Below are 14354 nucleotides of genomic sequence, written 5' to 3' on the forward strand. Positions count from 1 at the left end.
CAATGTATGCATCAGTGTGTTTCCATTCTCAATTGTCCTTTCAGGCCTATGCCTCTTCGTTAAAGAAGGATTCTATATCAAATTAGATGTTCTCTCTCATTTTAGCTTATAAGGACAAAAAACCAAGAGCACTGTACTTCATTTTCTTGGGTTTTTAACCAAAATGGTGCTTTGTTAATTCTTTTGTAGCTTATCTATTGAGCACCCAATATGCCTTGTTTTCATAGAACCTGTATTCTAGAGAACAGAGGAAGATGATAGTGTTGATGAAAATAATCATACCACTAAGTAAGAACCATATTTATGTAACAGATGATGACAAGAAGAAAAGTGTACAAGAGAAATTACCTACAGGGAGGAATTGCAGTTTTTAAAGGAGTGTTCATGGAAAGTCTTACTAAGAGGGTCACCAATTCAGTGACAGTTAAAAAGGACTTGAAAGAACTGATAGAGAAGGCCGTATGACGGTCTTGGAGAACTTTCTGGACAGTAGGAACAGCAGATGTAAAGGCCCTCGAGGTGAGAGTGCTCCTGATATGTTCAAGGAACACTAGAGTGAAGCTCTGTGTGGCTGGAAAGGAATGAGCAGTAAAGAGGCTAATAAACTATGAGTCAGAGAGTGAGGTAAAGGGCCAGCTTATGCAGGGCTTTGTAGGCCCTTATAAAGGGCTGGGGTATTTTCTCTGAATTAAATGGATAACTATTGGGTGGTTTTCAGCAGAGCCAAGATGGGATCAAAATTTGGTCTTAAAAGGATCACTTTGGTTATTGTATTAAAAATACACTATGTGGAGTTGGAGGAGGGGCAGAAGCAAGTGATCATTGAGGTGGGGACATAAATCTTCATGTTCCCTGAAACAACATCAACCCTGTATGTACCCTTTACCTTCAAGGTCAAATGATGTGCACATGACTGCCCCTTACACAAACAGCAATGTAATTTGCACATGCTCTCTGTTTATTACTGAGAATTGTGAAGGCTGTTTAACTTCTCAGGTGGAATAGTTTTTCAGCCTTCCAGTCTCATCTCTGTTTAAGTGTCAGCAATTAGTGTTTTAAACTCATTAAATACTCAGTACATTGATAGGTGATGACTAGCTCATAGCCTTAGCCCTTTAGAGGCCTACAGTCTTAAAAAATGTAAACATATAATTATAATATATTGTATTCACTAAAGTTATGTTGAAACTTCAAGAAAATAAAAGTGTCCACCAACAGGTTGGGTATGGAGGACAGGAAAAGGTTCAAGGGAGAGTGACATGTAAGCCAGGTCTTAATGGATGAGTGGAAGTTAACTTCCAGAGAGACTGGCATAAGCATGTGTGATGGAGATGAGAAACAATACGGTGTGTGTAGATCTGTGACTGGAAATGAGGATGCAAAAATGAGTAGATAGATCAAAGGACCACTTCACTTTATTTATAAGCCAATGAGAACACCGTAGACACCTGTTTAGACATACTACTCTAAAAACTTGAATATAGGCTTTGAGGATAAGCAAGTGTCAAGAAGACAATTTTAGAAGGTCTTTCAATAGTCAAGTGGAAGATTTTTTACCAGAACTGACAGTTTTCATTTTTATGAAATAACATGGAGTGCATTTGGTTTTCGAGATAAAAGAGAAGCAATTAAAAATGAGTCACATGTTCTTGGTTTGAGTATTTGTGTAGTTGATGGGGCAGTAACATGATCTATAAGACACAGGGAGAAATACAAAGCTTAGGAGAAAAATGTTGAGTTCGTTTTGGGCAATGTTAAACTAGGGTCTCCTGTGGAATTTTCCTGTGGAAAATGTCAGTTCAGGAATATCAAATTCAAAAGAAAGATTTGGAATGGCAAGAGATATGTGAGAGACACCAGCAAAGAGGTAGTAATGAGGAATGCCTGGGTGGCTCAGCAGCGTCTGCCTTCGGCCCAGGGTGCGATCCTGGAGACCTGGGATCGAGTCCCACGTCGGGCTCCCTGCATGGAGCCTGCTTCTCCCTCTGCCTCTCTCTCTCTCTCTCTCTCTCTCTCTGTCTCTCATGAATAAATAAATAAAATCTTAAAAAAAAAGAGGTAGTAATGAAATTCATGAAAGTAATACAAGTAAGAATAATATAGCAGCAATCAATACTTCCCTATCACTTACTGTGTGCCAGGCAGTGTCCTAAGAATTTTAAGTATATTAATACTTTTAATCCTCGCAACAGCCTCATGAAGTAGATACTGTTATTGCTTCTACTTGATAGGTAAAGAAATTGAAGTTCAAAGGGATCGAGTTACTTGCACAGTATCACACAGCCAATGAGAGCAAGCTGAATTTGAGACCAGATATTCTAGTTTCAATTCTAGGCTCTTAGTTACAGTGTTATGGTGCCTCCAATTGCCATAGCCTACCTTGGACGATGAGTGAGTAAGAAGCAGTGCGAACCAGGCCGAGAAGCAAAGGAAGGAAACACATCTAAGGAAAACTCAGAAGACAAATTCTAAAGTGAAAGCAGAAAAAGAATTAATTACGGCTAGCATTCATTTAGTGCCTACTGCTTGCCCTGTGCTGTTCTGAGTGCTTGGTGTGTAGTAACGTATTTGACAACAGTTCTCTGAGGGAGGTATTGGTACTCTGTGCGTGGTGGAGATGAGACTGAGTAATTGATGCAAAGAAGGAAACTGCTAAGTACCTCCAGAGTAGTTTAGCTGCGGTAGAGACAGTGGAGTCAGGGGATCATGAAATAATTTATCAAAGGGAAGAGGAACTGGATAAGGATAAAGTCATAAACCCTTTGAAATTTTCAGAAAAGAAGTACCTAGTGTCCGCTGAGAATGTGCTCAGTGGAATGGCTAAGCTCGGAGCCATCTAGCCATAGGTTAAGTGATGAAAGAGGCTGTAAGGAATTAGAAACAGCTAGTGCAGTGCATTTCACCTAAAGGTCTGAACGAGAGAGAGAGGCCAGCGGTAGGAGACAAAAGAAGAGAAAACTTTTGGGGTTTTTTTGACTTAAAAAAAAAAAAAGATGACTTGGTCATGTTTAAAGGTCGAAGGGAAGAAGCCATTAGGAGGCAAATGTGCAGCTAAAGGATGAAACAAGCTAATTGATGAAACAAGCTGAAGAGCTTATGAGAGAGAACATAATTATAGACAAAAGCTAAGGGGTGAGTTTCAAGAAGGAAGAGAAAAAAACCTTCATTCTCTGAATTGGAAGAAAAGAAAATAAAGATTTTATGAATGTGGATAAAGAAAATAATTTCATCTGCAAAATCCAAGTTTAGCTCTTCCAAATTCCTTATCTATAATTATTTAAATATGTAATACCAGTTCAAATCTCCCTTATGTTATAAGGATATATAAATTATATTTTTGTGATTTCAGAAGACAAAACTGTTAAACATAACTAAATTACCTAAAGTGATACACCCTAGTTTATGAAGTCTCAGTTCCGTACACTTGAATTTATAAGCTTCCAAAATAACTGCAAAAGTTCAATCTTGAGTAACATTCCAAAGAAAAGGAATTCATACTTGTTAGAGCGCTTGGTTGGACAACTGAAGTACTTGTGCATTTCTTTTTCTCCAAAATACACAAGGACTACATTTTAAAACTAAGTAAATGAGGGAAAATTTGCATAAGTATTTATTGCTTAGATTTAAATGTTTATTAGTTCTCAGTAGTTATCATGTGCTGGTGTCCCCAGAGAATGTACTCGGTGGAATGGTTAAGCTAGGAGTCATCTAGCAATAGGTTAAGTGATGAACGAGGTGTGGGGAATTCTCGGTTATCATGGTCAAGAAAACCATAATCTCTTCAAGCTATCATGATAAAGAAAACCGGGGATCCCTAGGTGGCTCAGCGGTTTAGCGCCTGCTTTCAGCCCAGGGCGTGATCCTGGGGTCCCAGGATCGAGTCCCGCATTGGGTTCCCTGCATGGAGCCTGCTCCTCCCTCTGCCTGTGTCTCTGCCTCTCTGTCTCTCTGTGTCTCTCATGAATAAATAAATTAAAAAAAAAAAGATAAAGAAAACCGTAGTTTCTTTAAGCTACTCAGAAGATTATTAAATAACTTTTTACCTTAATACAATATTATTTTGAATGTTGTGAGCTTGGAGTATATGATTTTAACCTACAAATAGTATATTTCTCTGAACCCAACAATGATTTAAAGCAGAAGTTGGCAAACTACAGTGTGAAAGCCAAATCTGGCCCTCCACCTCTTTTGTAAATAAAATTATATTAGAAAAAGCACCACGCCCATTTGTTTACCTAGCCTCTATGGATGTTTCCATCCTATAACCACAAAGTTGAGTAGTTATAGCAGAGACCATATGACCTGCAAAGCCCAAAAACCTTTACTGCATGACTCCCTCCAGGAATTTTGTTGGCCTCTGATTTAAGGTAGAGTGAAATTTCATTAAATGAGTATTGTGAAAAATATCTCTATATTTTGGAGGAAAAAATTTTTTCATGAATAACTAAGCCCTGACTTTGTGCTGAGCACTATAATTTCATTTGAATGAATTTTCAATAAAACTAAGCAGTATGAATAGTTTCTTGGAGTATGTTCTTTTGGACTTTATTCTTTAGTCCTTTACTGACAAAACCAATGTATATCCCAAAGATACTGTAAACAACGTTGAGTTCCAGGAAGGAGTTGACTTAACATACACAAATCCCCAGTGTGGAAATTGGCAGGGGCAGCAGTGGGGACAATCCCAAAACACATAAAATATTCTCCTAAGTGATCTATGGCTGGCAAGTAAGTTGCTGGTCCATGAGACCAGCATCACACTTTATCCTTTGGTAAGCATGGAAGTTTCATTTTTCCCTTTGATCCTCATTGATCTTTCCATTGTGGATTCTTTATTTAAAGGAAAATATTTTTGTGTGTGCTCATGTGTCTTAAAAATAAAAGTATCTCACTTTAAAATAGCTGATTGTATGCATTGTACAGTCTGCTTAAATAATGCACAAATGTGCATGTTTATTATAGAAAATCCAAGAGAGAATGTAAGTTGACATCGAAACTCCACGACTTCAATTTCACCCCACTCTCTGAATTCTCTTTTTTAACTGGATGCCAAACGTTGTCACTTTCAACTCTGCTCGCAGACCACCTACTGAGTAGGATAAATTCATCAAAGTCGTTTAAATACTGTTGAGAAATCTAAGAAGCATGGTTAACTTATCAATCAGCAGTTCCTTTCAGATAACTCAGTTTATTGCATCCATGCGGAATTTGTACAGCTTTAGGTAAGACATGATTTTATTGATGATACAATGCCTTGTGGAGAAGCTTCTCTGGTAAAAACAGAAGAAAAATGGAGTATATAAGTTACATCTTTTAATGTTGCAGACTTACTATATAATCAGAACTAGGAGAATTGCAAAGTTCAATCTCATTCTACCACCTTGTTTACCCTACGATGACCCGTTTTTTCTTGACCTTCCCAATGCTAACCCATGACAGGAAGCCTAAGGGACCAATGACAGCCTTAAGTTTACGATACTGTCTCTATACACATGTACTGAAAGCATGAGGTTTGTTCCACATGAATATTATTTGTTTTTCTTGTTGTCATAACATAAAGTACATGAACTCTGCCTCATTTGAAACATCTGCTTAGTAGTTTTGATATTTCTATTTCAATCTTTAAAAAAACTCCGCTCATCTTTTCTAAACGAATTCTTTATAAGTAGATATTCATAATTTACATTTTAAGCCTTAACAAGCATATTTTTATAATGTCATTCACTTCATATTTTAGTTCTGGAATAATCAGCAATATAGCCCATTAATTTCATTTTTTTCCTTTATAATTCCTGTAAGTGGAAAATATAGAGCAACGTTTTGGTCAAAAGGATAGAAATACATCTAGTGGTTTAGATAGAACTCTCTTTGGTTAATTTTCCAAAAAATACTGGAAAGCTTTTAAAATTAAATGTACATTCCCAGATCTATGGAATCAGATACAGACTTGTGTTGTGTCCCACGGAGATCACTGTGACTCTGGGCATCAGACTAAACAAAGTAACACAGTAACGCCACAAGCCCGGTGTCGGGCATAACAGGATAGATGTTCAACAATGTAAAAAATATGAAATCTCTTCACTCTTTAATTCCCCTTGTTCCAGTATAAATTATAGCTCCGACGGTCTTCTACATAATAAAAAATACACATCTACATGAAGATATATCCACATAGAACTGGATATCCGTACTACATTGTGTTAGTTCTATAGAGTTGCTTATATTGAACTGTACGTGGGCATCTTGTCTTGACCCTGAGATATTACCTTAAGAAAATGTATTTAGTGTAGTGCTGTTGTTTGGATGCCTGTATCTCATTTTGTGAAAACACAGAAGAGATTTTTTTCCCTCAGGCCTCAATGGCAGGGAAAGATGTACTTGTCATAAGGAGTAACTTTATTTTTTTTATAATGGTTTTTTTATTTGAGTATAGTCGACATACAATTTTACATTATTTTCAGGTGTACAGCATAGCGATTCAACTTCCGTGCTCACTATGCTGTGCCCACCACAAGTACAGCTACCATCTCTCATCATACAAGGCTAATACATTATCATTGACTGTATTTCCTATAATAAGGAAGAATGTTAAAAATATAGTTTGATGACATTGGGGGCTTAGAATTTATACTTTCTTCTTTCCTTTGGTCACTAGGTAATTCAGTGTTGACTTTGAACTCCAAATATAGTAGTGATTCAGTGCCTTATGGTATGCACTTTTGTGTTCAAACATTCTCTTTCTTTTACCCCTCCTCTTATTTTCCCTTCATCCTGATTATTCTGGTATTCTTACCTATGGAAATGTTTAATAAAACATTACCCTTACACTGCTGTTAGTGTATTTTTCAACATTATTTCTAAAATCATATGGTTCTAGTATAGCATAGCTTGAACAGATCTTACTGACTTAGTTTATTGGTTGCCAAACCTAGATAATCATTATAAGCATATTACTTAGTTCACAGCACGTTGTCATAATGGGTTCATACAAATCTCCTTTCTCGTTTGACTTCATTTTTCCTGGACCACCTTTCTCCACTTTCATCTTTGCTTCCCCATATGCATGCATTGTAATGATTGGAGTAATTCCAGTACTACATCACTTGTACTACATTGAACAAGTATATAACATTGTGAGTACACATGAGCTGTAAAAATAAATCTATTGAGTTAGAGATCTTACTCTGCTCCTCTCTAGAACTCAAAATGGTGGTGTATCACCATGGCCGTGCATGTCTCTATGTCATTGTTCCTGATTGCAACTTAACATCCCATAGCATGCATTCATTGCTCTTAATTGATCCATGCCCCTAAGAGTGGACCAACAATGTCATTAATTCCCATTCCCACATCTTTAATGATCATTTCTTCAAATAACTTCTTACAGACCTGAGTGCAAATCTCAGCATTCTTATCTTGTGACATCCTTTATTTCTACAATTTTGTCAGCTCACTTTGCAGAATTTTGGCATCATCTGCACTCTCAAAGTGTTTTATGTAGGTTCCCATTTTCCTGTATTCTCACCAATTTTTTGTATTTTCTAATTTTTGCCTGTTTTGCTAGTAGAAAATAGTGTTTTGTTTGTGTTTGTATTTCTAAAATTGCTAATTAACTTGCATACTTATTAAACATTTGGGCTTCTCCTCTGACATACCTAGTTATATGTTTTTTCTCTATTTTTCTCTTTTTCTTGACTTTCAAGAGTACTTTGTATCTTCTGTATATTAGTTCTTGAATGTAAATGTTCCAAATTTCTTCTTTGATATAATTGATGTTTCTCAAAATAACACTTTTTCACAATATGGTTTTGAGTTCTTATTTATGATAACTTCCTTCTCAGCATCTTCTTGTATTAGAAAAAGGTTTTCCACCTTTGGATCTTTAATCTGAAGTATATATACAACTTTATTTCTTTTAGATATCTGTAATATGTTTCCCTAAATGAGCTATTAAGTTCTTATTGGGCAGTCATCTCGATCATAAAGCACATTCACATTGAAAACTGTTTTTATAAAAGATTTTCATTTTTATGCTGTTATGTGTATTTTCTGTAAGTTAACTGACTTTTTTGTATTGAAAATAGGCCAGATAAACCAACAAATATATAAATTGTTGGCCTTTATCTCTTGACTAAAACTAATTTCAGTGTTAAATATATTCTGAAAGAAACCAATTCAAGGACTCTGTCTTTCCTTTCCCTCTGAAAAGTATGGAACCATATGGTTGATACACATGGAAATCACTTCTTCTTCCTGACCAGCTACCAGATGTGCAGGGTTCTTTGTTCAATTGCTTTTTTTTTTTTATTTGACATTACAAAACATACTGAATCAATCTTTTTAACTCAGAATATTAAAACCATTTTCAGTAAGAAATGCTGTATTTTTGTAGATTGCCTATAAGAATATTTGATAAAGTGATGTATTATGTATCATCTTCTTGACCAAGGAAATCAGGTCTGCAGACATAGAGAAAGCACAGCTGACGAAAACAATTGTGTAATCAAGATTTGCTGTTGAAGGGGCCCATGTGGACTAAAGTGGAAAGATTAAATCATGGAAGGACTTCAAATACAAATTTCTAAGTCATTTTTATTTTTGGGTTTTCACAGGCTATGGAAGGTACATTTAACTTTCAAGGTGATTTAATGTACATAGTGTACAGCCATCTAGATTTCGGAGTTAAAATGTCTTTCATGACTGAATTTCAGACTCACTGTAATCAGGAAGGCAAACCTACATTCTGAGACAGACACTATCTCTAACATGCAAATAAATGATGTAGGACAGTTCCCACTCTAATTGTCACACTTCACATCTTCGGACTCTACTGGACTTTATATACACACAATGCAGTGTTTCTCAAATCAGGTTTCTGATTTTCGAAAGAAATATCTGCGTGGGGAAAAAAAAAAAAAAAGCACTCCTGACCCAGTGGCCAAGGATTTGTGTTCATGTTTGGTTTTATTTTAAAACACTTTCAAACACTTCATGTGCCAGAAGCTAAGCTAGCTGACTTTCATATTTTCATATTTGCACTCTCATGGGAAGTACAGTAGGGAGAAAACAAAGGATCATATTCAGTGAGAGTGTTTGTATGCAGATTCCTTCCAGGTGAAGACAGTCTCCTAGGAGTTCTTTTCCTATGTGTCTGTGAAGCATAGCCCTGTCAGTAGTCACTAACTGCTCCTGAAATCATGCTTGCTTCCTTCCTTGTCCAAATCATTCCTGGATTTACATAGAAGAAGTGAATAACTTCTGGACATATCTTCCTTGGGATACCCATTGCTTGCATTCTTGTACACTCTGAACAAGTGAATATGTTCTCATTTTCACTATGTTCTGAGCACCCTACTCATCGTGGAATATTTAGAATAACTAAGAGAGGCCTTTGGTTTTAATGTGTGGTTAAAGAGCTGAAACTCGCATGACAAAATTATTTGAAGAATGATATGAATACCAGCTGTGTGCTACAAATGTGAATGCTATTGAGTTACAAAAAGAAAGAAGAGATCTTTATGGCTGAAAAGAAAGTATTCATTGAGCAGTGAAAGTGTCAAGCTAGGAAAGAAATTTTAAAAAATGGATCAGTGATCTGTAGAAAGGAGCTTTCTAAGAGAAAGAAAGAGTAAGACCAGAATAAGACATGGAAGTGAGAAAGAAGGTGGCAAGACAAGGGACCGAGGATTGAAGGTGTTATAAAAAGGGAGATTGGACTCTGGTATTTGTTTAGGTTGTCCCCACCATCTGCCCTTGAATGTGGAACATTGTCTTGGGCTAATACAAGCATGAGTTGTATTAAAATGTTTATTAAATATTCATAAGAATGAAACAAGGAATGCATTCCTTATGCTTGTCACTTTTGTTCAAATATAGAAACAAAATTAATTTACAAATAAGATGTAAACAAATCTATGCATCATTTAAATCTTTATTTAATGTGATCATTTTTTTCACTGAAATAAGGCATCTCCATAAACATAACATAGGACACAGACTACCACATACATGTGTGGACATGTGTGTATGAAACATCTGCCTGTAGCACTTTGTGCCATGTGCTGACTCAATCCCCCTAACACTTTATACAAGTGACTTCAAAACTTTTTATGTATTACTGCATAGGGACGTTGTTTGGTTTTCATTTGGCTGGAACATATCATTAACATATTACATTCATCTTTGTTCTCAGCAGCTGGAAACCGTTAGAGCTTTGAAAACAGTCCAGAGTCTATGATAAACACCAATACTAACAATGAAGTTGATCTTCCCCACCGTCCCAAATATAGTTTGTTAATCTACATTATTATGAAAATTAAACACAATGATCTAAGAAGTCTTTATAGAATACTCATTGATCTGCAGAAATGTCCACATTCTCCCAACCCTGGGAGAAGCACTACAGTAAGCTACTTGGGGATATGGATTTAGAAAGGCGGGAGCGGGCCGGTTGAACAATTCTTACCTGCTTGGGCAGCAATAGAATCTGAATAAGGAGCAGGACTAAAGGAAATGAAATTTGAAGCAGAGTTAAATAGCGCCCATTTGTTGAAATAAAGAGGAAAGGTATCAGGGAAAAGAAAATTATTTGAAGGACCGGTTACTTTTTGCAGGTAATGTTGTATGCCCAGTTGACAAAGGTTAACAGGTGACATGATGGTAGTAAGGGAAGGGGGACACTCTTACCAAGATAAGAGGGAGGCCCGCTTGAAGAGATGACATGTTAATTCGGCCTTTCCCAGTAGGAAAGCAGCAGTAGGGAAGTCCCTCCAGGTCGGGCCAACAGTGGAGGTGGCGAAACAGAATCAAGTGGAGCCTAGTAGCAGACGCAGAAAGGAGGAGGATGTGAGAGGAGCCTGCCACGAGGGGAGGTTGGGGAATCGGTCGCACAGTATGAGAATCTAACATTGTGGCAAGACAGTGGAATGGAATGACTGTTCCCACCATCACCCAGGAAGAAACGTTGATGGGAATTTGTGACATAGTGGATATGAAGGCATAGTAATGAGTAAGAAGTATAACAACACATGAGGAGAGAGGGACTAGAAGGAGAAGAAGACTGTCATTGTCAGAAATGAGGAAGTCAGTAAGTGGCGGGGGGGAGGGGCGCGGTGTGCGTGGACACGCTTTGGATTGTAAACAATGAAGGATCACGTAAATTTCAGTCCGTGTTTTGTAATTAACAGGAAACACAAAACAACGGAGGATGGGGTGTAAGATGAGACACCAGCTTAGGAAGCTCATTGAAATAGAATCCTCAAACGAATGCAAATAAAAATGAGATCAGGGAGGGTTGGAGGGTTGTGCCTTAGAGGGAAGGAGAAATCTATGGAAGACACCAACGGGGAACGAAGAAGAGAAGCAGGACAATAAAATGGCACGTACCACACAAGGGACAAAACGGTGTAAGAAGGCAGGTTCCTTTATGTCACCTGCAGCCATAAGTTTCAAAACGGTGGAGACTGTGCTTTAGAGTCAGAATCACCTAAGGCCTGTGACAGATTTACGGAGAAGAGAGCAGTGACTCCAAGTCATTTACGTGAGCAGTGACAGTGACTCCAAGTCATTTAAGAATTATTGGCTGGGGCAGGTGTCAGGGACACCTCCTCAGCGAGACCTGTCAACAGACAAGCAATGGCTTTATGTAGCGACGATGGTTTTGGCCTGACAGCTCTTCCTGATTCCTCACGAGAACTTCTGGAGCTGATGGCTCTAGCATTCTGCGTACTAGGACGTGGTCCTGCCAAGCCCAGGGAAGCCCCTATCAAGGATTCAGGGAGCCCGTTCATCCAACTATGTCACTCCGAAGCTGCTGAATAATTAGCTTACCTTACATGGCTGGGGAAAACCCTCAGAGAGCTTCACAGTTTATCTTAACGTGTCTATTGGAGAGACAGTCTCTTCCTACACTGCTGATGCCCTTTTGCCCCATGATTCACAAATAATATAAATGACGGCACGTGAGTGTAGCACACATTGCAACCTTAGACATCCTGGATCTAATTAAAGCTCGGGAGAGCGCAACCCAGCAGCAGGCCTTACCAGGACCTACCACTGGGACCAAGCCATGCTTGTCTCAATGGCACTTACTGCCAAAGTGGTTGTGGTTGTCAGCATGCCCCCTTTTGCTTTTGGTTTGTGTTCTCAAGGGCGATGTTAGCCAGTATAGTGTGAATCACCTTTATCCCATTGTGGTGTGATCTTTGGTCATCTGAAAACATGTATCAGGTTTTGGGGGGTTTTTTAGCTGGAGGAATATATACAGGAGAGGGAGAGGTAAGTACTGGTAGCACCATACGAAGTGTTCTCACTTAGGTTATTTTATTTAAACTTCACAGCAGTCATTCAAGTGACACTTAGATCATCTCCAACTGTATGAAGAAAACTAAAAGAATACACATAAATGCCCTACGTCACACAAGAAGTAGACAGTGGTGCCAGTGTTTGGAATCTCACTTTGTTCTAATGTCAAATCATATACTCACTGTTTATCATTAGCTCTTTATCAAAAGCTCTGTTGTGCTTTTACCTTGAATTGTAGTTATTTATTTATAGAATTAAGGTGCATAATTTATTATATCACAAACAAAAAGATATTTGAGCACTGAAGTTATATGTAAACTTAATACTTACTGGAGTGTGAAGTTCTTCAGATTGTGAATTTTTCTTGTTTATTTTTAAGCCTCTGTTAAATAGAAAGCCTTGTAGAAATATAAGGAATGCTCAGTTAATTAATGAAAGGGAAATGGGGTTTTTTCTCCTTTTTTCTTTTTTGTAAGGAAAGGGAGTGAAGGTATCCCAGCTCTTTTAACAGAGGTCCTTAGAGAGACCCTGGTCTTTATGATCTGGAAGGAATAAGAACCCCTGAGCTAGTAATGTGAGAAATGGCATTTGTGCTGCCTACTAAGAAAGAGTTAAATAAAATTGACAGATCTTCATTTCACTCTAAGTTTGAGTGCTCTGCTGAACTAGGTGGCTTTTTCTAATGATTAATTGAAATCATTAGGGAGAAAGCTCTCCCGCTCTGCTCTCAACAGTATTGATGTGAGATGACCTCAAAATCATTACTATGACGTGATCTCACATGTAAATACATTCAACACACACACACACACGATTTAATTAGTCCTTCTTGCTCACTCACTGTCTCCCTCATGCAGTTATATGACTCTTAGGATTTCATCATGTGATAACAAAAATTGAAAAAAAAAAAAGAAAAAGAAAGAAACTCAGGGCGGATGGTGGAGGGGTTTACAGGCGGGTGTGCTCTCCCGGGTAAGACTCCAGCGCCACCGATTTTCTTGTTCTTGCAGGTGAAGACGGATGACAGAGTGGTCAAGATGGACCTCGGCCTACTCTTCCTCAGGGTTCGCACAGTGGACGCTGGGACCTACTTTTGCCAGACGGTGGAGCACGGTTTTGTCCACACCGTCCGGAGGATTACCCTGGAGGTAGTGGAAGAGGAGAGAGTAGAGCAGATGTTTCACAAAGACCCCGAGGAGGACGGGCCCCCCAGGATGCCCTGCCCCGCGCCCGGCGGCCCGCAGGGGGCAAGACCTTGGTACAAGGAATTCTTGCAGCTGATCGGCTACAGCAACTTCCAGCGAGTGGAGGAATACTGTGAGAAGGTGTGGTGCTCGGAGAGGAGGAGGAAGAAGCTCAAGATGTCCCCTTCCAAGTGGAAGTATGCCCACGGCCAGGACAGGCGGCTCCGGGCCAGGCCCGAGCACTACCGCGTGCCCCGGCACACGAGGGGCTCCCGCCGGGCCCCCGCCCCCGGCTCCTGAAGGCCCCGCGGACCCGCGGCCGGCAGGGGGGACCGCGCCCCCGGTACCCGGAGCGCCCGCCCCGCTCGGCCGCGAGCACCGAGAGGCCCCCGCGGCCCCGGGAGCCCGACCCAGACTGACCGCGGCTGCACGTGGGGCCGCGGGCCCAGCGCGGCCGGGACCACCCCCCTCTCCCCCCCGGGCGGCGGGGCCCTGAACACCGGTGCGAAAGCGCGGGCCTTAGGAGCGCGGACGGGGGACTCGGATGTGGTCTCATCCTCCTGGACACCCCCCCCTCCTCGCCACAGTGTCCGGGTGCGGAGCATCAGAGCTGTCTCGGCGCCTGCGAACCCCTGTCCCCCGGGGGCCGGCGTGAGGGGCAGCCCCGTGTACCTGGCGCTGGGCGCGGAGACCCCTGCAACCGTCAAAGGAAACCTGTGGCCCCCGGGCCCTGTGCCCTTCCCTCTACAACCCTGGCCCCCCGGTCCCCCGGCCCTCCGGCCCCCTGGCTCCCTCTGGCCCCCTGGCCCCCTGGCCCCCTCTGGCACCCTGGCACCCTCTGGCCCCCCAGCCCCCTGGCCCCCCGAG

The 14354-nt window shown here is 40.2% G+C and overlaps 1 protein-coding gene across 3 annotated transcripts in view; it reads left to right on the forward strand.

Annotated features, from left to right (window-relative positions):
- Positions 1-14354, forward strand: part of SEMA3E (semaphorin 3E) — a 236695-nt gene extending 222341 nt beyond the window's left edge. For 2 of the 3 annotated variants that reach the window (XM_072791345.1, XM_072791346.1), the window contains exon 17: positions 13314-14353. In XM_072791345.1, coding sequence (XP_072647446.1) covers positions 13314-13787 — 474 coding nt within the window. In that variant the 3' untranslated portion in view covers positions 13788-14353. Of the gene's footprint in view, positions 1-13313 lie in introns of all 3 variants that reach the window. The other variant, XM_072791347.1, reaches the window with a different exon arrangement.

Source organism: Canis lupus, chromosome 21 (assembly GCF_048164855.1).
Source record: "Canis lupus baileyi chromosome 21, mCanLup2.hap1, whole genome shotgun sequence".
NCBI lineage: Eukaryota > Metazoa > Chordata > Mammalia > Carnivora > Canidae > Canis > Canis lupus.